This window comes from Ochotona curzoniae, unplaced genomic scaffold (genome assembly GCF_017591425.1).
Source record: "Ochotona curzoniae isolate NIBS_2020 unplaced genomic scaffold, NIBS_Ocur_1.0 contig_293, whole genome shotgun sequence".
Lineage (NCBI taxonomy): Eukaryota > Metazoa > Chordata > Mammalia > Lagomorpha > Ochotonidae > Ochotona > Ochotona curzoniae.
Window position 1 is genome coordinate 267,972 of NW_024465655.1, and position 25,036 is coordinate 293,007.

Below are 25,036 nucleotides of genomic sequence, written 5' to 3' on the forward strand. Positions count from 1 at the left end.
CGTTTTATTTATTTATTTTTTGAACATTTCTCCTATGAGGTGGGACCACAGTTCCCGCTAACAAAATGAAGCAAGATCAAATTCTGCTTTGTGAAAATGACAATGGAGGCCGGGCCTCTCTCTGAATGCTAATCCCTCGTTTGACAAGCAATGATGTCATTCCCCAGACGCCGGGACAAATGCAATGGGCGCTCAGATTACAGAGCTTGCTTTGCAGCAGGGAGGTGGCAGTGGGCAGACAAGCTCTTCCCCCGCCCCCGGGGACCCCTCCTGGGTAGCACAATGGGCCCCCCTAATGCAGTGGCAGACCCTTGCTGGGACCATTCTAAATGCACTCTGGCAGCCGACTCAGCTTCCATTTTCGGCTGTGAACTTGATTATCTTCAAGAGACCATGTGAAGAAACTTGTACTTTATCTCATTCAAGCAAGCCAATGTATGGCGTCACAAATGAAGGCATGCGCGCGCACGCGCATACACACGGCTGACTTACAAACACATAAAAAGTGAAGAAAGAAAGCTGTAATTTCTAAGGGTTTCACACAGCGGCAAGAATAACGAAGGTGGCGCTTGTTTTGGTGGGAGCTGGGAGTTGCCGGAAGGGATCTGCTATCGTAGCACAGAGGGGAAGGGAAGGATTTCAATCAGTTTTGAAATGGGAAAGATCCTGGTTAGCTCAAGTGAAAATGCAAACATTTAGCTCCAGGGAACTTCAAGTAGAGAGAACTGTATAAACAAACCTCTGCAGAGAACCCACTATACCCAACAACGCTATAGCCTTTCTGGACTAGCACGTGGTTGGTTCACTTGAACACGGAGTCAGGATGAAGGAGCTTCTCCAGCTTTGCCAACATCTTTTACTCATCTCCTTGAACGATGGTTTAAAAATCACTCGTCGTTAATAAAGACGCTCTTCTCTTGTAAAACCACTCTTGATATGGGGGAAGTAGGAGGAGTTAGTGAACAAGGCACTGATGAATTTCCACTGGCCCCTTGGTCACAGTCCTGCCCTGCCTAAAACTTCACCCTTTCTGGTGCCAAGACAAATGGTGGCAGGCTTGGTACCCCCTCCCATGCACTTAAGCCTCACTCCCCCATCACATGGATGAGGAGAAATCCACACAGCCCAGAGCACAGCTCAAACTCCACCCTCTTTGTATATTCAATCAGGGCACCTCCCCACCAACAAAGGGTCAGGTCAGTGTTATGGGGGCGGTACATGCCACCCTTTTCCCAGATGCTGCCTTGAAATATTTTGCAAAAAGACAAGAATTTGGAATAAATCTAGTTGGGAACCCTGTCAAAGAGAAGAGAAGAGGAGAGGGGAGGAGAGAAGAGGAGAGGAGAGGAGAGGAGAGGAGAGGAGAGGAGAGGAGAGGAGAGGAGAGGAGAGGAGAGGAGAGAAGAGAAGAGAAAAGATATATTTGATAAAAACAACAAATTTTTATAAATGAGGCAAGCTATTGGTTTATAACACAAACCACCTGCATTACTTAAACAATACTCTTTATCAAGGAACTAACCTTCACAGATATCATTTTATCCTACAAAGTACTATCTTGAAATGTATCAAATCGAACCACATCCTAAGAGCATCCGAAGTTTTCACCAGTGTTGACATCACATGACACCAGATTGAGTCAGATGGAGTTCAGAAGGCTGGCGGGTTAGCATGGCAGCATCTTCAACATGCTTGTGAACTTTTGAGAAATTCAAGGAAAGCCACAAAACCAACCAACCAACCAACCAACCGGGCAGTTATTTCAATGGGAGCTAGCCCTATGTTGGCAGGTGGGGGAAGCAGACTCAGGATGGGAAAGAAGACTGCCAAGGAGGAATCGAAATATCGCACAGTCACACACTGTGTCATGATGAGACGTGTCCTGAGCAACGAGCGCATCACCAGGCAATGTTGTCGCTTGTGATAGCATGGCTATGGCGTCCCCAGGTGACAGAACCCTATGGGAACAGTCTCACATCTAAGTGCCAGCCAGCTAACTGTTAGGTGGCAGGCGGCCGTATAGGTTTTCAAACACATGTTCCGCATGAGAAAAGCAGTAGTTGTGTTCAGCAATGGGAACATTTATGGAGCACTGAAGCACCTAACACCTTTGACATTTCCACACTTTACACGTTCTACAACCACTGCAGTTTTATCCACCCTTGTAAGGTAGGCTCATTGTTAAAGACACTGAGGTACAGTAAACTTGCCTAAGGGACAGAGCTTTCATTTGAACTTGCGACTGTTATTCCTGAGCCCTTCATCTTAACCATTCTCAAAGAAGGTTGAAAGGGAAAGGGTTCTTCAAATACATGGCCTTACTTCCAGGATGTCCAACAGCAAAGGGGCCAGGATGCACCTGCCCTTGCCTCTCTCCATCAGAGACATCCAAAGATGAAGTGCAGGCTCCATCTACTCCCCCAGTGGACAAAGGCTCTCTCAGGCCAGCACCTCCCCAGATGAATTCCTGCTGGACCATGGACACACACCTGCACCCGACGTTCTCAAATGGCCAGCACGGTGGACAATGAGGCTGGCTGAGGACTGCCAACAACCCATCTGCCAGCAAAAGCTGAGAGTAGGCAGATTTCTCCACAAAGAGAAAACAAGCAGAACTCAACATGAAACTTTGGGAAAAAGAATTCTTCAGCTTAAGGGGAAAAAAAGAGAGAGAGAGAGAGAGAGAGAGAGAGAGCATTGTCTTGAGATTTGCTGGGAAAACATCTCTAACAAGATTTCCTACGGAGGAAAAAAATAAAATTTTAGAAAATGGCATCTATTGTGGACAGATATAACACACATGATCTCTAGGAAATGATAGCCATAAAATCAGTGTGGGGGTGTAAAAGGACGAGTCAAGGAAAGATAAAATGCAACGGCATTATTTTAACTCTGCAGCAGAGGTAGGGCACTGTAGAACATGGATGCAGTGGTGTGTAGGCCAAACGAGAAACGTGTGTGGGGCACACATACAAAGAGACAAAACAAAAGCTGATGAGACAGGATGAGACACAAGCTCCATATGAAGAATTAAATATATTATTATGGCTGAGTTCAGAATAACAGGAAGAGGAACAATGGGAAAGGATGCATGGAAAGGCCCTCTGCTCTCTGAAAAAGGCTTGCAGACTTGAAAGGGTCCAGAACATTCTAGAAAAATATTCCCAGAAAATACTTGTATCATGCCAGATCGTCACAACATATTCTAACTTCAGATAGACCCAGGGGATAAGACTGGAGCAAATGCTACTGACAAAGTTACTCTGCAACTAAACTAGTAACACTTCCATCCATAAAATAAGAAAATATGCTCATCAGTATATATAATGGTGAACTCCGGTCTTCTTTTTTCCCAATAAGGACTCTGGTTCCAAATAGAACAAGTTATTTAATCATCTCCAGGAGAAGCATTTTTGTACAAAACAATAGAGGTTGTAGGTCATTTTCATCAAATAGGGCCAAGTGGTAGTGACCAGTCGGGGCAGGGGGCGGGGAACAAGTGGTCATTTCTACAGGGAGGTCTAAGATGACAGTGACTGGAGATGGGACTCAAGCAGGCCACCTGCTACTGCCTCGAAGGAAGCAAACACCCGTGAGAGACGATGTCCCAACAGAGCCTCAACAAGGATCAAGTTAGCATCCCAGATTCTACACAGGGAAGATGCTGGAAGAAGACACTGACCCTCCAAGAACCAGACACACTCCAGGGCCCCAGGAACCATAATGGGATTACAATCCCAATGCGCAAATTCTTGTTGAACCACGTTGGAGGCTCCTGTCTCCAGTTTTCATTGAGATTTCTGTAGCCCAGCACCTGTGTAATGGATCCATCCTGTCCAATAACTTGATATCCCAATGGATACTTCACTTTATCCTGACTCACAGCAGATTAGTGCGATCCTTGCAAGAATGTTACTACCTTCTTAGAAGCATTTGAAAATAATTTCTATGATTTGTCCCTATTTCCTAAGAAAGTTACCATCAAACCCTAACAGTGACCCTCACAAAGCTCAGGCTGTGAGGCGTGATTCGAACATTCCATCCTGGACCCGGCGCCATTTCTTTTCCCACAGCTTGCAAAGTTCGCACCTTCCAGTTATCCACCAGTAAGATTAATCTCAAGTCTTACCTGAGAATCCCACCCTGCCAATCTCTCGTGGCTCCGCCCCTAGTCCCCACCCACCTACCTATAATTCAGAGCATCTCGGTCACCAGTCCCCGGGGCCCGCCCACAGCCCCTCCTCCCAACCGACTCCCCACGCCCCCCACACCTTGCAGGCTCACCTGTTTTGTATAAATGAGCTTCCACGTATGCCCACCCCCTCTCTTCCCTTCCCCTTTTACCTGGCTCTCTCCTGTCCTCCATCTTGCCCCGGTCCCATGCCCTGGCAGCCTCTCATCCTGTCACCATGGCAGGAGACATGTCCCTTCCTAGTTTTCTCCTCTGCCACCCTCTCTCCTGTTCCTACCCTGCTGGAATAAAAGGACCTCTTAAAGCACTTTACTGCATTTGGGATTTTGGCTTGCAGTAAACTTATCGTGAAAAGAAGACTTGGCTGAGGGAAATGAGCTGCACGTGAGAACTTTAAGTGAATATAAGAACGTAGGAACTTCAAGAAATGTAAGTGCGTTTAAAACATAACACAGGGTATATTCCCTAGAACCTATAAAACTAGGCTGTATTGTTCATACATAAAAGGGAAACATAAAAATGCATCTTTCCTCAAGTCTCAGATCTAAGCTTCTTTCATATGTCCCCCTGCCAGGCCAACCTCTTTTTACATACTCAGCGCCATCTTCTCTTGCCTCTCCCTTAGCAGGGTTTGTGATGCACACCAGTGTGAATATCAGATGAATGTCTGAGACAGCAAAGAGAGTGTGTTTTTCTGCCTGTTACTAACTTCAGTAATCTCTGACCGAGTACCAGCTTCTACGAGACAAATATACACTATAGTTGTGGACCGGACAGTTGGTGTGTACACATTCTTACTACAAGCAAGAAAACCAAAGAACTTTAGACAAACGATTCATCTTGGCTCTGCATGTTAGTTGTGCTGAACACATTTACATGTAAATTTTGATCACTATGGCTTAATATTACATCACGGAAGGTGCAATAAAAAAAGCACCTCAGAGACAATAAAATTGAACGCAGTGTATAAATACCAAATAATTTATTCATAATGGTTCAAATCTGTTTAGCAAAGGGCCTGGGATTAGAGCTCAGCCTTCCTGGCCTCCACCCGCTTCCCTAAAGGACTGTCCATTGGGTCTCAAGACAGTCCAGGTTCTCAAGTGTGTGAATTCATCAAGAGTTTGGAAATAAACACACTGTCACACCCGAATGTTTAAGTGAAATTTGCCACAAAGAGATCATCTGTAATATAAACAATCCTTGAGAATCTTCAGATTTCTTTCACGGCTTCTTTTTCAAACCTAAGAGCTAATTATAGTTGCTCAAGCCCAGGACACCTCATCACTCATTGTCACCCTGGTCCTAAGCCCGGGGAGTCTGGCATTACTCTAAGGCTCTTTATCAAGGAGCATTAGCCTGAGGCTTCCTTAGCTCTTGGCTCCAAAGATAACTGCATTCCCCCTCTTGTGTTTCAGCTGCAACTGGAGACAAAGCCAGGGATGCAGAGTCAGAATCCTGAAGGATGGAAAAGTTCTCCTCAGTTTGCACTCCGGGCATCTGCTTTTCACATTCCAAGTATTGTTTGTTTGATTGTTTTTTCCCTCTTTTTAAAAACTGTGAATTGGAACTTTTTTTGGGGGGGGGGGTAATTATTTTGTGTTGAGTTTGTGATGAGTCTGCTTACCAAGCACAGAAAAATTCATTTGCAGAACAAAAGGTTTGAGCAATGAACATTTCTATCTGATGCTGGGACCCTATTTCTAGATGACCCCTGGAGTGAGTTCATTTGCCAAGTTATTTCATTTATATTTATAGGTTGGAATGTTATTTCAAAAGTCCCCAGGCAGTCTCTGTGTAAAACAAAACAAAGACACAATATAAAAATATCTAATACGTAATGCGATGTTTCTTTAAAAAGCAAGACACTCATCTCACATTAGATATTCTAAAAGACTTCAAGCCAGGATTGTTGGACATGATTAGACAGCAGGGAGGGAACAGGAGAAAGCAGAGCAAAATGAGAATAAATCCAGGAGGGAAACAGACACGGTTAAACGGGGGAGCTCCTGAGTCACAGAGATGAGAAAACAGAAAGAAGGAAACCCAAATTAAATGTCACGTTTTTCAACAACTAATTCCTTAGATATTCGAATGCTTCTCCAAAGGGAAAATGTTTCTCAAACAGTGTAAAAGCAAAGTAGCACGCGTGTGTGCGCGCACACACACACACACACAGTTACATGGTGCCCAGGGCTCATCACCGCTCTCTGTGAAAAGGCCATGGTGTTAGCACACGTGGTCACCTTGCCAGCAAGGCTGTGCCCCTGAGATTTGCGGTCATACAAACTCCTGCCCACCAGCACGCCCACAGGCTTAACAGTGCGGGTACCCCTGGGGTGCATGACCACCACCTTGAGCCACAAGAAAGAGACCCACCTCCTGCGTCATCTGAGCAAGATTCAATTAGGCTGTTCTGAATTTGGGTTTCAAGTAAACAGAGAACCAAGTGTGTCTCTCCTCGTAGTTGAATGTGTTTCTCTCGATCCATCCATGCTCGAATAAACTGCTGGTATTTGCCTAACGCTTACAAAACCTCTTTGGCAAAAACTCTCTTTGGGAGAGATGTAACAAATTGAAAAGCTCTGATTTTGTACAAAAAGTTTAAGTCTCTCTTAAGCTAATGTAAGCATTCATTTAGGAATTCTAAATTAATTCCAGATAAAGTTGATGCCTTCTATATAGAAGTGACTGCATCATTGGATTCTAAAGCGTTGAAAAATAATAAAACCAAAAGGAATTACTAGTGACTTTCTACTTGCTAGAATTTGATTAAGGAAATCAATGTACTTTTCATCTACAAATCAGTGTTTCTATTGTGCATTCGTTATTTCGTCTGAGTTTGGAAATACTCTGCCATGTTTATTGTAAACACGTCATATCAATCTAAGGGTTTTGTGTGTGTTGTGAGAGAGAAAATGATCACCTTATGGGTGGGGCAAATGAAAATTATTATCTTCTTTTTATTATTACCTTTAAGGTGTTAGAAATCAACAGTCAGTCATCAGACACACGTTCCTGCTGGATAACCATGGCTCTCTGCTAATGACAGCCTACCCGCACGTTGTACACTGTCAGCAATAATCTGACCTGACCACTGACTCCCAAGGGTGTTCATATGTGCATGAACTGACTTGCCAAATTACCTTGTGCTAATGGACAGTTCACATAAGCTGTGCGCAGTTGATCCTGCTTAGGAGGAGGCAGGCCATTCTCAACCATCTGCTGCCAATGACATGCCTGTGAGTCCCAACACAGGCTCTTCCCCAGGAGAGGAGGCTCAATGGTAAAGACAGAGGGGAGAGCCAAGTGCAAGGAATCCTTGAACCAAGACATCAGCCAAAACATCAAAGCCATGCACTTTTCCCCAAATTCATCCTCTTAATAGACAGGAGAGGCAGATTTTCTAAATGAAATTATTTCACCAGACCCAGGCGATGGGTTGAAAGCTACTTTAAGTTTCATGGAGTAGATCCAAGTCTACCTTTCAGGGATAAGGCAAGGTAGCAAAAACTTCACGGAATACATTCTTTAAGCCCAAATTGGGTTTTGCAGAAATCTGGCTCCATGGTGAGGTGGCAGAAGGGACTTGTCAAATAGGTTAAGGAAATTGATGCTAACACAAATAAATTGAGGCACAACTACTTTATGCTTCCTCTCATAACAGGACTGTGCATGCCACAGCTCCCAAACTCCTCTGACCATGGAATATTTTTCACACTGACTATCTGCTAATGTTTTTGCAGAACAATGGCTGGCAGAGCCACCAGAGGAAGATGTTCTGATCTAGTCAACCCCTTGATTGTTCAGGAAGGAAACAGCCTTTGGCAACTTTCCAGAGAACAGTGAGGGTACCCTGAGGGTCTCAGCTAGGGCTCAGAGCTACTGTGGGCAAGGCAGCCTTCCAGGACTGACCTGGGGGTGAAGGACAGGTGATCCTGGGAAGCAGCTCAGGCTGGGCACCCACTTCCTGCCTCCTCAATAAAAGCAGCTGAATCGGGCACTCTGGGCAGTGAACCAATGATGTCATATTTATTTCCATAAACCCATTCCCTTGCACAGCTGTGCCCTGGTATTTTCTGAGTGTGACACTCTACAAATTTCCAGCTCTCAAAGACAATCTTCAAATGATGCTTATGTACCTGCTCCAGCAGCTTTGTTCTCACAGGACAGCAGGATAAACCTTTACACCATCTATCTAATCTGTTCATCATCAAAGCTAAGGACTTCAAGGCAGCTCCAAACAAGGGAACACTTTCAATCAAAATTCCCTGCCCACAGGAGGATTCGATGCATTAGAATTTATTCTTTTTATACCCCAATTTGTATAGATACTACAATCTCAGTGCATATTTTCATCATCTATATTTTTTTAAGGCACCCGAGCAAGCAAGCAGAATATATGGAAGGTCCCCTTGTCAAATTCTCACTCAGCACCTAATAATAGACTGGCTTGCTCTGTTGGTCACCTTATTTCCATACTCAACCATAAACAGCTCTGGTGCCAGGATTTACTTACACATCTTCCTTAGGCCTGCGGAGCCAGGGGGCTGGAATGGTGCCTTGATGCAGCAACATAAATACTTAATGAGAGATGGGCTGATAACAGGGCACCTTCTCAAAAGACATAGAGCTTCACAAAGAATGTGAAAAGATTATCTCCTTGACAATGGATTAGAAGCCAGTACGGTATTTGCTTTCTCTCTCTCTCTCTCTCTCTCTCTCTCTCTCTCACACACACACACACGCACGCACACACACACAACTTGGAGGCACTTGAGCATCTTGTGGGGCCCCTATTTCCTATTGAATTACACTTCCAAAACCTCTTAGTACTGGGACCAAGAAAGTGTTTGGAATTCTAGATGAAAGAGCTGTTGCCACACCATCTCTGCACAGGCGGGAATTCCACCAAGTGATCTTCACATCTGTTCCATGGCCTTTCCCAAGTCAAAACTGCCTGGGAAGAGCTCCCAGTGGCAAAGGTGACGAGCGTTTCAAATAGCAAAGGGACTCCCACTAAGAAAGGACAGTCCACCTGGGTGGCAGCATGTATTTGCTCTTTCGTTTTCCTATGATCATATTAACATCCCCCCTTGGGACACCACTACCAGCTGACACTTCCCAAGGCCGAAAGCAGCGGGTGCACAGAGCAGTGTGGTTGGTGCTGTGGCGTGCAAATGTCTTGTTCCCTCTGCATGTGAGTCACCCATTTGCAAGCTGTGAATTGGGACCAAAATGCTCAACAGCGGCTTGCTCACTCTCAGATCCACTGACCCCTGTTTTCACTAGGAAAGACCTGGCAGGTTCACCAGCCAAGTGCGGCTTTAGAGGACTTCCCTTGGGATGCTCTTGAACAGTGTGTCGCAAACATTAGGGTTGGCTCTCTTTAGGATGGCTTTGAGCATCTGCTTTTTCCTTGCTTACGGAGCCTTTTTTCCTGCGCGTTTGTTTCAGCAGTGTCAACCACAGAGGGTAGAAGAGTTTATTAAAATAACATTGTCTTTGTCTTCATGTTAATTTCTCTTAGTCCTTTGGTCCATTTTAAAGTGTGCTTCCCTGAGGGGCACCTCTGTCTCACAAGTCCCTAAGACCAAGGAAATCAGACTTCACACAACCCAATTTACCCTTAGATCAGAGCCAAGAAAACAAAGGGGCCAACCCTGGAGCAGGGTGTTTGGGAATACTTGGTCGTTGCCTGGGTAGCAGCTGGGGGAGGAGTGCTGGTACCTGGGTAACTAACCTTTGTCATTGTCACTAAACAATCCAAATGTGACCCAGGATGCTGCTCCGATTTCCAGCCCAACTCCACATCTTCAGGAATTTGGCTCTCTCACACATACACACTTTGGAAAGTAGATCAACACTCTTGTTAAATAGCACCATATCTTTTTAAAGCTACGAACAAGCTCACTTGCCCTCCTCAGTTCTCATAGTAAGGCTATCATATTCTTCCATGCATCCTTTCACAACGCCTTGCTTATCAACGAGCACTCACAAGGCTTGCTGCCCCTGTTGCGTTTTCATCTAGTTGATGATGCAGTTATTTCTAGCACAGGACCGATGGATGCCAGGCAAAATGCCCCCAGAGAGAAGCACCCAGGGTTGGCAGAGAAAAGGAAAGGGAGAGCGAGATTCCACTGTCTGTAGCGGTTGTGTGTTTTAAAAATCAGATTGCAAAAGAATCTACAAAAAGAAAGCGCCTGGCTGAATTCCGTATCTGCAAATGAAGACAAAAGTGTGGATGGCTCAGCACAAGGTGGTGTCCTCGGTTAGCAACAGTTAGCAACATTGGCTGCTGTTTGGGAAAGCACTCAGTTGGATTTAATGGAGGGGTTATTGACATTCCCTAAAATGGCTCTTGGGCCCAGGCAGCCAATTTTCTGCCACCTTCCTGCCTGTGCTTGTCCGTGCTGAGTGGTTTCACAGTGGCTATTAGGAACTGCTTCAGAGGCATTATAGCTGCTGGATTGAAGCATCCCTTCCACTTTGGGGAAAAAAAAAGCCAGGGTGGCGAGAATAATAGCTGTTTCTAGGGAAGTCTGAGTGGGCAGTCATTAGCCACCCTGATGGAGTGAAGGCACCTCAACATGCTATGAGAAACCATGCTCTTCCTTTCTGTGGGACACACCTGCACTTCCTAGGGGGAATTGGAGTGTGCAAAGATGCCAATAGGAAAAAAAATGACCAGATTTCAAAGGTGAATGAGATATAAACCTGTGACACTGTGTGCCATGCACACTACACAACTCCTCACCACCCTCCTCCTCCAGTGTGGCCCCTGCACGCTTTCACAGGGATGCAGGGTGAGGCATTCAGGAAGCAGGAAGTCGGGGGGTAGTGCAGATCATTCTGACCCCTGCAAAAGAACCAGGAAGGCAGGTGGAAAGGAAAGTGCCAGGTGGAGAGAGACCAGGCATTTGCTTTCCAATGGGCACAGTGGGGACCTCCCCGCAGGTTCAACTACTCAGGGATGGTTGCTCCAGAAGGTGATGTGCTATTTTCTTTTCTTTTTCTCAAACATCAGGACTCCTCACATTACCTAAGATAAAAGACGAGTCAGGCTGTGTGTGTGAGCAAGGGGGCAGGTACCACAGCCCTGGGCATGTGGAGTTACGACAGGGAAACCGTGGGCTTCCAGTGGTGGGCTTTGCCTCTGAAGTCGTAGGACCCCTGAGGGTTAAGTCAGCTCCTGAATACAACACACATGGATTTGTGTGCTTTATTATTTGAACGCTGGGTACAGCACTGGAAACGTATTCATTACTCCCTGTCATGGAGCTGCTGTTGTATTCTGGGCACATACAATTAAGCTCTAATTCTACACAATGACAGACTAAACACTCAAGTCTAGACTAGAGAAAGATCACTACAAACAGTCTTTGACCCTTTTCTAAGCGCACTTGGGCCTGATCATTCTACTGGCAAATGCTAGCTGCAGCATCTTGCCTTGTTAATGTCAAAGCGGGGAGGGGACTCGCATGACTGGAATCCAAAGGGTGGATTTGAATTTGCCACAAGCAGGGCCATCTCTAGGCAAGATATTTTTAGCAGTCACCCAGCACACATCCAAAGATACTCAGCTGTGGTTTGTTTATCTTCTCTGAAGGAGGCGTGGATTCTTAAAGAAATCCGCCCAGCCATGCACTCTAACGTCAATCATATTTCATGAAGATTTTTGAATGTGATCTGGGCTTACAAAACTAGTGACAAAAATGGTAAATATGCCAAAGTCTATTGATCCAGCTAAGAAAACAAACCATCAGAATCTCAATTTCTTAAAACTGGAAGTCTACAGTCACCTGTTGATTGGAGAGAGTTGAAGAGAAAATAAAGCGACTGAGCTGGGTGGGAGAAGTGACCCAGGAATAAGGGCCCACAGCGAGGTGGATCCCCCCACACAGTGGAACCCCAGCACAAGCAGCGAGGGATTCACTTCTCCAGGGCTGGGCACCCACACTCAGCTCGGTCAGCTCCCCGAGACATCACCTCCCTGCTCTCCTGCGCAGGCGACCTTCACTGCGCTTACGGTGTCGCTGCCTCATGTCTCTCAACCATGCTGTTGGCAACCGCCCTTGGTGAAATATTCAGACACATTAAAACTGATCATGGAAAAAAGAAGTCAACCAAATATACAAACCCAGTATTTCCCACAGGCAATAACGATCACCAACTGTGCAGGGCCAATCATCTGGCAACAAAGGAGATAACACGCACCCCAGTTTGCCTTTGCTTGCCATGTGGTCAGCATTGAGTGGGAGAATGTTACACACGTGAATTCACTTCAGGCAAGCTCTACAAAGTAACCCCCCCACACTTTACAGACAACAAAACTGAGACACAGCATACCATGTCCAATGTCACATGGTCACATCAAAAGGCAGAATGGCTCCAGCACTGAGACCGTGGCTCCAGAATCCACACTCTTAATGCTAAGTCTATGTTGCTAGTGGGGAACTGGACTATGCACATGTGCATAGGGTCACTGTGCTGTTAGAATTCATTTCATTTTCTAATCCTGTTGTTGTTTTCCTTAGCACATACGCTAAGTAAGGTATAATTTCTTGAGGAGACACAAAATTGATTTTTGTCCAACAGAATTAATGCATAAAAACACATATAAAATTATATCATGGTGTTTGGATTTATAAGTAGGAGACACAAGATGGTTGCTCTCTTTTGAAACTTTGAACTCTTTGAACTTCTATTTGAGTGTCACACTGCAAAGTGTTTGCTCAAGAAAACCATGCTGGCTGAGCCACCGGGTGTGGCTGAGAGCAGCTTTCCATCAAGGCATGGACAAGCTGGCAATAGCCAGGGCTGGTGTCTGCTGAGTTACCTGTATGCAAATCGATGCTGCACCATGCCAAGAAATACAGTAGGAAGAAGTAAAGATCTCAAAACGGAAGCTTCCAGAGAGCAGCAGGTCGGGTGGGGAGCACCTCCCACCCACGCCTATTCCAGCATCACCACCTTGGGTAGCCAAAGCATTCACCCACAGTTTAACTACTCAGAGGAGGCTATTTGTTCATGATCATCTAAACATTCAGAATGGTCTTGAATCAAGACCAAATTGAATCTCAAAACCATCCGAGTTAAGAAAAAAACTAGTACAAGTGAATAAAGTTGGCTATGCCATTGGCACAACCTGTGAGCTGCAGTGCAAGGCCGTCCTGGGTATTGTCTGAGTGCTAATTCTTACAAACAAAAGGTGTGATAACCAACATGGAAGGGCAATCTGATCTACTTGTGTCAGGGCAGGAAGTGGCTTATTTTGTTGTAATTCTGCTGACTCACAAGCAAACCTCCATATAAGAACTAAACACGTGCTTGCAGCCTGGACTGGATGCCAAGTGCCAGGTTTTAGGTTGGGGTGTGTGTGCGACTGTTCGGGGGTCTTCTCTTATGACAAGAATATAAGCGTACAATAAAGGGAGTGACAGCTTTGTGCTCATCAAACTCTTGCCCACCTTAAGTATTTTTAGACTAATGGAACAAGTGGGTTTGTTTTTTTAAGGGATCCAGTTTTCATCTTATTTCTTGATTCTACATTAATGTAAATTATGAAAACTTCAAACACAGGGGTTTAGCTAAATCCGTGTTTGGGGAAATTGGATTACACGAATCTGCTGTTACAAAATTCCAAGTGAGTGACAAAGAGACCACCAGACCCGAAAACAACTTCAAATTTTTTCCCCCAGTTTGTTTATATAGGATGAAAGTGTGAGACTCAATCTAGAAATGACAGCCCGAGTTTTGCGCACTGGCCCAGTAATATCTCTTTTCCCCAGAAAGCACTTACCTGAAAGTGGAGCTGACACACGCTTTTACCGCCTAGGGCTCAGCCTCAAGGACTGGGGAGCATTCCGCATCTTTAGATCAGAGATTAGGGTGCTCAACAAATAAAGACTATGCAAATGTTTTCAAATGGAAAATCTCCATATTCAGAAACACCTCTCACTCCAAACACTGGGTTAGGGATACTACAGGTGAATTTTAGCCTCGGTTAGAGACCTGTATGGTCTCCTCACTGAAGCACCACAAGACCTACTCCTTGCAGAGAAGGAGGGTCCTGTATAGTGTTGGGTACTCAAAGGTTTGCAGAGGGCCAAGTCCCAAGACAAATTCTTTCCGGAGTTGATGAGAGGGTTAAGCGTGCCCTGTGGCTAGTCTCCAAAGGCAGCAGCCAGTGGCACTGACACAACCTAGTGTGTACTGTGTGGGTGGAAGAGGGCGGAAAGAGAGAAAAATGGGGGGTAGTGACCTCAAGTTGAGGGGGATTTCAACTTCATAAGCCCCAAGGGTAGTTAGTATAAAGCCTTTTGGTCCAAAAACAGTTAATTTTCTTCAGCAATTCTTACAACCTTTCATTTTGCAATCCACTCGCATTGTTTTATAACATCAGTCCAAATACAATAAAAGCAATTTGAACCACAGGATTTTCTTACAGAAAAGCAAAGTCATAACAAAAAGGCATAATCAGAAAATGAGAACAACCTACAGGGACAGAATAAAGGCTTGGCTTCTACATTCTGAAATAGGCATACCTTTTTAAAATGGACAGTTCCTTTTTGTTTTGTGAAGATGGCTTTTAAAAATTAAGGAGATTTTGCAAGACAGAAAAAAAAAAAACCCAACAGAAACAAAAGACTCTCCTAGTATATATTTTCTTAGTAAATTATGTATTGTCTGTTAATCCCTGGTTCATTCCCTGGTTTTGCTTTTATTTTTCCCTCAATGCAAAGTTGTTAGAAGCTTATTTTTTTTTCATATGGCTTTGCAGCGAAGTTTAACTTTCAATGAACCATTTCTTGCTAAATTTTTCTTAGCACATTTATTCAATTCCTTGCTTAAAAGCCACAATTTATGTGAATAGCTGAAATGTATGAAATTTTACTCTAATGTCAAACTCAAAAGGAAGAACCAAGACAGTCCCCTTGGGATGTAACCCCTTGCCAAGTATGATATATGGAGGCAAGGATCTTCTACAAAAAGTGGTTTCAAATCTAAGAAGATATAAGGCTAATGGAATGTGTTCCAATCAGTCAGAAAAGGCTGTACCCTACCCTGATGTCATAGCAATGCCAATAAGATTAGCAATCCCATATCAAAAGCATGTGTTCAGGAGTTTACCACATGTTACATCACATTTAAGTGATAGGATATTCAATGTAAGCTGTGTCCCTGAGGATCAAAGAGGAAGTTTTTCAGAAATTTATCCCAGGTTGGGAACTCTTTAGGGGCTAAAAACTATATCTTACAATCATCGAATGTGACCAACTAGGAGAAAGATGGGTCACTGTTGAAGCAGATGTGCTGGTGCCAACACATGCTCCTGCCCCCTGCACCAGACACGGGAGAGAGCACAGCCCGTGCAAGGTGGCTCAATACCACAGCACCTGGCATATGTCCTTACCTTTAATTACGCTGTTAGTAGTCTTTTTCATCTCTGGAAGAAAGGCTATTTATTAAAGTTTGTTATGAATTTTTTTTTTCTTTTTCAAAAGCAGAGAGAGAGAGAGAGAGAGAGAGAGAGAGAGAGAGACAAAGGTCTTCCATCTGCTTCTTCACTCCCCAATTGCCCATGACTTGGAAGCCAGGAGCCAGGGATGCTAGCTGAGTCTCCCACATGGAGACCCATCCTACGCTGCTTCTCAGGAGCATTTGCAGGAAGCTGGATCAAAAGCAGATACACAGAAAGAACCTGACCCCAGGCACTCCACATATTGGGATATGGCATCCTACACTACAGCTTAACATGTTACACCGCACATTTACCTCCAAAAGGCTATCTTAACAGCAGTTTGGAATACAAGACTCTTACCCACATTTTATTTAAAAAAAAAAAGAAAAAAGAAAAAGCATGTGACAGTACAGTGGGGGAGGTATTGATCATGTAATGATGATGTATAATTCATTTTGAAATGCAGCCAATGGTTCCTTAGAAGGGAAGGGAGTTGTGGATTCTGGTGGCATTATACTTGTATTCATAACTTCATTTGCATAGAAGTGATATTGAAATGGTTTGCAATTTTTTGAGCTTGGAGTACAGTAAAAAACAAGAAAGGAAGGAAGAGGAGAGAGAAGAAAGGAGGGAGAAAAGAAGGGACTACCCTACAATTTCCAAACTTCTCAGCAAGAATCCACAAAACGGGTAACCCACACAGCAGCTGCTGGCTAGCCTGACAGAGAATACCAAGCACAAAGAACCCTTGAGCAACAGGTTAAGACGCCTTCTGAATGTACCAGGCAGAGCTTTCTGGCTGGCGGCTGGACCCTCACCATTTCAGCTCTCAGCTGACTCACATGGAGCAGACTCCTCACCTGGGACTTCAGGAGAGAATCTTGCAGAGTGTCGCGATACAAAGAGCTTGAGTTCTTGGTCCAGATTGCACTCGATCAGGTTCGTGTCCCACGATCGGATTCCTAAGGAGGGAAAGGAACAGAGTTGACGGGCTTCTGGGGAGTCACCACAGCCTGGCGAGGTGAGGACACGGCTTGGTGACAAGCAGAGGGCATCGGCAAAATGGGAGGGCAGGGGAGGTCTCCCCAACAGGCCACAAGGGAGGGCTGACCACCAATGTGGGGTGACCTTCTGCCCTCATAAACTGTAAATGCAGCTTTCCTGGAAGAGTAAAAAGAAAACAGTTATTAGGAAAATGACAGGCTTCCCTCCAGGGAAGCAATAAAAGAGGCAGGACAATGGCAAGTTCTTCTGTGGCTGAAAGGCCACCAGACTAGTCTCTAGCTCTCCCAGGAGCCACTGTAGGTGGGAAAAATCCTAGAATGAAGGCAGGGGGGCACAGTGAGCTGCCTTCAAACCTAGGCCTGGGTTTCCAACTGACGGTCTGTGTGCATGCTTAATTTCATTACTTTGCCCCTCCCATTGGTGGTCACAAATGTTCATTTCAGAGGCTGAGAGACAGAGCAAGAACAAAAGAGAAAGAGAGAGAACTTTCTGGATCACTGTCCAAGTGCCAGGGTTGGGCAAGGCCAAAGGCAGGAGCCAGGAGCTCCATGGTTCCCACATGGTGGTAGGAAGTCAGTTACTTGGGGCATCACCTGCTTGGAGGGCTTTGCACTGCGGGGAGCTAGAATCCGGGGCCAGGGATCGGACCAAATCCAGAAGCTCCAGAGTGGGACTCGGGTACCTTAACCACAAAGCCAAATGCCCACCCAGCTTTTTGACCTTGATCTCTCACCCTCCCTCCCCGGGTATCCTTCTGATACCTGTGTTAGCTTGGCTAAGGAGGCTGGACCAGCCCTCCAGGCTTGGCCCACAGGTCAGGGGAGCTTTCGCTTGAACAGGGTGGCGGGCAGCTCCTTCATTCACAATGGCTCCTTGTATAGAACTTTTTTTTTTTTCCTCCAGAGGTAAAGACTTGTGGCCAGTGACCGCACTTTACAAAACTGTGATGGGGTCGGGGGCCAGGGATGTCATGCCTCCTTTCTCTGGGCTGAGCGCAGCACAGATCAGAAACATAGCAACGGCGGTTCCTGCGCTCGTCGGCTTCTCTGCACTCTTTCTCCCTCCTCTTCCTCTCCTGTCCTCCCAAAGCAGAGCTCAGCACAGCAAGCCAGGGGAGCTTGGGACACCCCAGGACTCTGGGATGCCTGTGTGTGTGTGCATACATAAATCTATGATATATACATAAACAGATATGTCACATAAAATTGCATTTTATGTATGATAGCAATCATGTATCAATGTGCATAAAATTATATTTTATGTCACGTAAAAGAATATTTAAACTATACAAAATGGTTATTACGACATTTCCACAAAATTGCTCTTTTAAAATTATCCTTTTCCCAAATAAAAATACATCTTTCTATGCTTGTGCCCTCGTATAGGACAAACTAGGTGTCTATATTTCATGTCTCCTGAGGACAAGGGGTTGAGCCTCTGAGTACCACGGCAGATTCATCATCTCCCGATAAGCACCCACTCATTTCTGAGCTTTCATTCACTCATAGCACATAATGGCTTGGGAGTAGAGACGGTAATATGTTATTTAAACACAGCTCTCAATCCTTCATGCATGTCTCTACAGACCTCCGTGTGTTTTACGCAGCCTTCCTGTCACGTAAAGAATCAAGATGCCTAAGCTACAGAAAAGCTTCCGGACACTCCACTTAGTGCGTATCAGAAAGATCTTCAGCTTGTACACCGAAGGCCTTTGCGATCCTGAGGTAGGTTTAGATAGATGCATGTCCATTAAACAGAAACTCCTCCCCTGAATAATGGGAAGAACTCAGGTGTGAAAAAGCTGAGATTCCTAAAGAGAGACGCAATTAGAAGGGACCATTTTATGGGTCTCCCTAGAAACATTAATGGCCTCGGTTTGCATCTATGCTTAATGGAGTACTGAAATCTGAACAAGAAAGGCATATTGCGATCTCCCTGGCTCTTTTCACTTGCAGAGATGACAAATGGGGTCTTTTTGTTTCATGGAGAGCTTGACAGGTTGAGAGGTCTGAATTCATTAGAATATTTTACTTCAACATATACACTATCTATACGCGCCTCGAGTGAAAAATCGCTGGGCGCCCGTCTGAGCTGCTTAATTAGTATTGTTGACGTGAGTCCATGCTGCAGATCAGAGCTCCATTCTGTCTTCTGGCTTGTCAGGCTAGGTCAATAAGTTAATAACAAGACACATGTATTTAAATGACATTCATATGATTGTTCTGTCTTTGTGCTCGGTAACGTCTAAATGGCCGCATTATCTGAACAACTCCATCCGAGGTTCTGCCTAGACCTGTCGGTGGCCAATTTCTCCTTTGGCTTCAATGAGTCTGTCATGGCACAAGCAATGGCTCTTTCCATCTATATTTGTAATTTAGCAATGGATAAGTGCTAAAGGAGACACCCACTCAGTAATTTTCAAAGTGCGCCAGTAAGTATGCAGTATAATTATTTCTCCTTTACACACACCTCTGTGACAAGAAAAACTTAGGATTCTCTTTTTAAGAAAACACTTTCCAGCCAAATTAGTTCTTAACAATGCACAATTACCAATAGCACTTGGAAAATCAAGGTTACAATGGGGACTGCTATTTATTGTGGCTGGAAAGGAAATTTTGGAATCAGGCCACTTCTTGAACTGATTTTAGAACCAGCATTCTTCCAACCTTCTCATCCTGGACGTGTTTCCCAGCGGCAGTGAACATGGCTCATCCCAGGGTTCTCCCTAACGCAGCCAGCGGTGGCTCAGGCTCAGGGGACTGAGCGCTATCCTCACTGGCCTTGCCCGCAGCCTCCTTTCTCTAAACGGATGGTTAACTCCTGGCGAGTTGGCAAAGAGGTTCTCAGCATCCGGTCAGCCTGGCCTCTGATGGGGGCACAAACATCACGAGACACCGCTGGCCTTTTTCTGTTGATCTCTGCAATGCCCTCCCTTGAGGCCTTACTTCTCCCACATTCTAAGAGGACTGTGGTCCTTTCTGGCTTAGCCTAGTGGGGGAGAAAACTACCTATGGATCATGCTGCAAGGGCAGACCCTTCGGCCATGGCCCAGCCCCGGAAGAGGTGGTGGTCTCTCGAGCTATCCTGCGTGACATGGAGGATAACAAAGGATCTTGCTCCTTCTCACTCCCCTGACCTCAAGGGGTAGCCGCACACAAAGAGGAGACACCCCAGCTCCTGACATTTACAGATGGACAAGGAAAAAGAAAAGGTAGGGGGCAGAGGCAGCACAGAGCAACCCAGAGTGAAAAATGACAGTGAGTCAGGAATCCTGGCGTGCATAGGCTGGAGCGCTCCCAGCCTACTGCTCCGGCAAGCCTGATGCAGTAGCCTCAATGAAACCAACAATTACAAAGGAAGAGCATCTCCCTGTGAAAGGCCAGCTGAGATCCATTCGTTTCCTGAAGGAGACAGCCGGCCCAAGACAGCACAATGAGAAGCCCTTGTGCAGTCAGATGTGCATGTGGCTGGCACACAGGTTTTCTCTGACAGATTGAGGTCCTTTTGTGGGATTTCATTGTCCACAGTGAGAAGGAGGCTGCTTACATTCTTTTTTTTTTTTTTTCAAATCTCAAAATGGTCAACCTGTAATCATTGGCTTTTGTTTGCAAAATGGAGTGAAAAAAAATGATCTGGAATCAGATTAGAATCATAAACTTGAGACAAACAAAGGGAATGCGAAGTTCAGGAAGGTTTCATTTCTCACAGGCTACTTCCTACTTTTCCTGCTCTTAAAACAAGCCAACAGCTGCATGTGTTTATATGCAGTACAAACAATAGATTTTATCCAGAGATCTGACAGTTTCAAAGCACTGCTCATCATTAAACCTTACAAGACCTTTTACAATAGACGCCAAAGGAAAGCAATGGAATATTATTTACTGACCTGGAAGTTGCAACTTGCTTTTTAAAATAAGCCCTGCAAGACGAACCACAAACCATCAACTTCATGACCTGAAGGTTGGGGACTGGCTTGTCTTTCAACTTGACCCACAGAGCCCTTAGTGGATAATAGCAGGGAAGCAACGTGAAGCAAAGAATCCTCTTTCTGGACTTTGAAAAATATAAGTGATTTAACATCTCATTGACTCCCCCCAAGGATGGTTTTGGTATGGTTTGAAATGAAAGAAAAATGAAAATTAGATGCCAGATCTTTCCTAGGTTACTGTCTCAGAGGGAATACAGTCCATCAAGGGACATCAGCATGTTACAATGTAATCAACTGAAACTACAGCTAAAAATCCAGGGCACGACAAGTTACAACATCTATCCTTTCATGAACAAAGCTTGCTGATTCCCAGTGTTCAACCAAGGCAAAATGACACGCTTCAAAAATCTCAAACTGCCCCTTAGCATTCCTTATATGTTCTAGTTTCTGAAAGAAAGGAAATAAACCAAAGAAAGGCAGGTCCTTGCACAAGGCTCTAGAACAGTTTGCCAGGTCTGACTGCAGGAAGGACGATCTTGAATCTCTCCTGCAGGTGAATCAGCGAGGGGGCAAAGGAGACCCCAAGGAACAGTGACTGTTGGTTGTGTCCAAGGTTTGGAATGAAGTCCTGTGATACCAAATCAATAAAGCTAGCTCCGTGGGAGGAAACCATTGTTACACCTGGCTGTATGAATGCGGTTGAGAAAGCAACAATAACTCCCTCTAGCTTGGATTCAAGAGCATTTACTAAGAATCCACTCGAATACTAAATATCCACTCAGCCTGTGGGTTACTGTGCAGCCATCATCTTCCTTGTCATTATGATTTCTTAGACTTCCCAGGGAGCCCTGGGTAATCCAAGTCACCAGGGTCTCCCAGGCCCCTGCGTCTCCGTGAAGCCCAGGAGGGGCCCAGGAAGCAAGGCTAACTGATGCAGAACAGGCTGCAGCGCACCATCAGGGCTGAGCCCCCGGGAGCAGCTCCATCTAGCTTCACACAGCGGCCCCGCAGGCACCAGCAGCTACAGCAGCAGCCGTGACCTCTGCAGGAGACCCAGCTGGCACCTGCCTGCTGAGTCCTGCCTGCTGGCCTGCCTGCTAAGTCATCTTAGCCTCAGAGGAGCTCTGTGGCTTCAACTACATCCAGACCCCAGGACCCAAGGGAGCCATCTCCAAGGGAGAGCAGCATCTGTTATCAGCGTGCGGAAGGAAATGGCTTCTTGCTCACTCACTTAGCTGCTGCTTAATGGGATCGATACAGCCATTTCAAGAGTTCCATGCAAACACCTGACCAAAAGAGGGAATATACACTCAGGAAGGCGGAGGGATCACCCAGGGGGCTTCGGGATTCCAGGAAAGGTTGTTCCTGAGCTGGGTGACATAGGTGAGTCCACTTGAACTCCACAGCTCCAGGGGGTGGAAGGTGCGGACCGCCACAGAACACTGAGCCGATGTTTTTTTTCCTTAATTTTTTTTAAGCCAGGGAAACAAATCCGAATGTTATCCCTGAGGCCTGCAACAGTGTGTTAAAGAATAAGCCGGAGGGCTGCCGCCTGAACAAACCCCCTGGAGAACGCGGGCACTAAGAGCCAGATGAGCTGAGCCACAAAGCAGCGAGATAATGACGGTTGCCAGGTGACTGTTGAACCGGCTCCCGGCAAGGGGCGCTGCCCACAAGTGGATGACTACAGAGGCCAGCTCGGCTGCGTGAAGATCCGCCTCTGATGTCCGCCTGCCTCCACCCGCACAACGTGACAGGGTCGGGAAAGAGTGACGCTGCAGCACCGCACTTGTCAGTCGCTCACGCCTGCGGTGACCTTGAGCCTGCCAGCCTCGCTCAGATCCCCCTTTCCGAAACGGGGGACCGAACCCCTCTCCGGGCACCTCCTGGGACAGGAGTGGGGAGGGATGGGGGCGTGCAGACTTTATGGCTAGAAAAGCACTTGCTCAGATGTGGTCATCTGTCAGCAATGCTGCTGACCAAGGATGACAGGAAAAAAAAAATCCAAAGTCATTCATCCCCCACAATGGCCACACCCAAAGTCGGGACAAGTGAATTTTCAGGAAAAAAAAATCGGGGACCAAAAGAAAGAAAAAAATCCACCTAATTTAAATCACATCTGCTCAAAAACCTATAGTTGGAAAACGAAGGGTTATCGGCTGTTCAAGCCATTTCTCTATTGAAACGGCTCTTGCTCTGGATTTTTTCAAATGAAATACCATCCAGGCTTTCTGCTCACATTTTTTTTTTTTTAAGCTGAAAGGGAAAAGCACAGCTTTAAAGTTAAACAAAAGAACCAGACCAGCAGTTCCAGTCCCCACCCAAGCAACCTTTTGTTCCCGAGACCAATGGCCTTTTCCAAACCAAGAGGCCAAAACTCCAGCATTTCTGTTTTTGGAAAAAAAAAAAAAAAAGCGAGATTTTTTTTTCTGTCGTCTTTGCTTGGGGAGCGGGAACGAGGGCTACGTTCTCAACGCCCTTTGTCCGCCTCGGGCTGCCGTAGAGACCGCAGTGCGGACTGCACCACGCCCACCAGCCGGTGTCTCCCGGCACAGCCGCTCCAGCACCCCCCAGGAGAATAGGGCGCTGGCTGCGGCGCCCCGCGGCCCCCTGGGCAGGGCAGGGCAGGGCAGGGCCGGCAGAGAGCCCCGGGGGCCCGAGGGCAACAAAAAGCCGGGCAGAGAGGGAAAGGAGGAGGAGGAGGGGGCGAGGAGCGCGCCCAAGCCTCTGAGCCCCCGCGGGGGCGCACGGCCGGCTCGCCGCGCCCAATGGGGGTACCGCAGTGCGGGGGACAGGTGCGGCGGGCAGGTGGGGGCACTGCGACATCGCGGGTGGGGCCGGGTCGGGCCGGATCGGGTCGGGTCGGTTGGCGCTGTGGAAGGCTGCGGCCCCGCCCTGGGTTGCCCGGGAACCGCTATCCGGCCTCTGCGGAGCGCGCTTCGGGTGCGCACCTCGCCCAGGGGCTGGCCCTCCCTTCTCCCCCCCCCCCCAGCCCTGACTCCCGAAGATGAGACTTGGAAAAGCAGCAGCCCCACCCTGCAACTTGGGGGTCCCATTGTCCTTTCCGAAAGCTGCAGCTAGGGGCCCCCAGAGGCGGGGATGAGGTGGACTTCGCTGCCTGGAAGGCGGGCGAGGGCGGCTCTCCATCTTTGCGCCCTGGGAGTGAGGCGGGGGGTGGTGGTGGTGGTGGTGGGGAGCGGGCGTGGCCCTCGGACCAGCCGATTCATGGGGGTGGCGAGGAAGGAAGGAAGGATGGAGAGCACAAACCAGAAAGGGCATTTCTAGGGGGCTGAGCGGTCCGCGGTGAGATGCTCGCTGTGCCCCAGGTGTGAGGGCACGGACAGAAGGGCGGGGGCGAAGGGAGTGGCTGTGTCAGGGCTCCCCACCCCGCTTTTCTTTCCTCCTGCGGCTGCGGCGTTGTTATGGCTCCTGCCTCTTTGACACCTGCCTTTCATGGGTAGCGCAAGGCTGCGGACCCAGCCCAGTGACAGAATGCTCAAGGTTACCACAGACTCTTCTTCCCCCCTCTGGGGCTCACACCCACTCAGCTGGCTTGTGGGCAAGGAGGGGGCCCGGGATGGGGGGGAGGGGAACAGCGGCGCCCTGGGGTGGGGTCGTGTGGCTGCACGCGCCCGGGGAGCCGCTTACCGAACTCGATGTTGCCGATGGCACGCCGCAGGTGCTCCTCGGTCACGATCTCGCCCACGACCACCAGCAAGTAGAACTTGCTGTCGAGGAAGCGGTGCGACAGGCTGGGCGAGGTGGATGTCGCCGGGTTGGCGATGCCGCCGGAAGGCTCTGGCTCGGTGGCCTCCACCACCACGGTCGCCATCCTGCCGGCTAGCTGAGCTGCGCGCAGTCCTCGCTCCGACCGCTCCGCTCTCTCCTCTGCGGCAGGAGAAAGGATTGTCCCCGAAGGTGCCGTCGGCGCTCCGCCCCCTGCGTCCCCCTCCTCCCGGCGCCGCGCGCCGCCTCTCCCCTCCGCCCTCTCCGAGCGAGGCGGAGAGGAGCGGGCAGTGAGAGAGGGCGGGGAAGCCGAGCTGCTTTTATATGGAGACCAGGCAGGGAGCCGGGGAGGAGGAAGAGGAGGAGGAAGGGACCACCCGGCACATCCTCACGCGGTGGCAGGCTCCGCTCTTCCAACCGTTGGCCCAGGGCTGATGTCATCCGCAGCAAATCATCTCTCCCGCGGCCCGGAAGCTGGAGGGACAAGGTGTGCGGACAATGGTCCGGGCAGAGCCGCGAGCCAAGGGGCTAGGGGACCAGAAGGGCTCTTGCTGCGGCTCTGGAGGGGCAGGGCTACCCCCCATCTCGGGCCCCGCTTGCGTCCCACATCCGCACCCGCACGATCCGGCTGCATTTCCAGAGTGGGGCTGGCTCTCTGGTCCAAGGCGCAGTCAGGGCCTGTCCGCCCTAGAACCTTCCTCGCGAGAAAGCTGGATTTTCA

At 47.4% G+C, this 25,036-nt stretch overlaps 1 protein-coding gene across 2 annotated transcripts in view; it reads right to left on the minus strand.

Moving 5' to 3' along the window:
* The window catches only part of MAP1B (microtubule associated protein 1B), an 89,253-nt gene extending 64,607 nt beyond the window's left edge, over positions 1-24,646 (minus strand). The window contains exons 1-3 of one of the 2 annotated variants that reach the window (XM_040979049.1): positions 24,238-24,473; positions 16,517-16,618; positions 15,609-15,641 (exon numbers count right to left, since the gene is read on the minus strand). In XM_040979049.1, coding sequence (XP_040834983.1) covers positions 15,609-15,641; positions 16,517-16,618; positions 24,238-24,421 — 319 coding nt within the window. In that variant the 5' untranslated portion in view covers positions 24,422-24,473. Of the gene's footprint in view, positions 1-15,608; positions 15,642-16,516; positions 16,619-24,237 lie in introns of both variants that reach the window. The other variant, XM_040979050.1, reaches the window with a different exon arrangement.
* Positions 24,647-25,036: the final 390 nt, after the last annotated feature.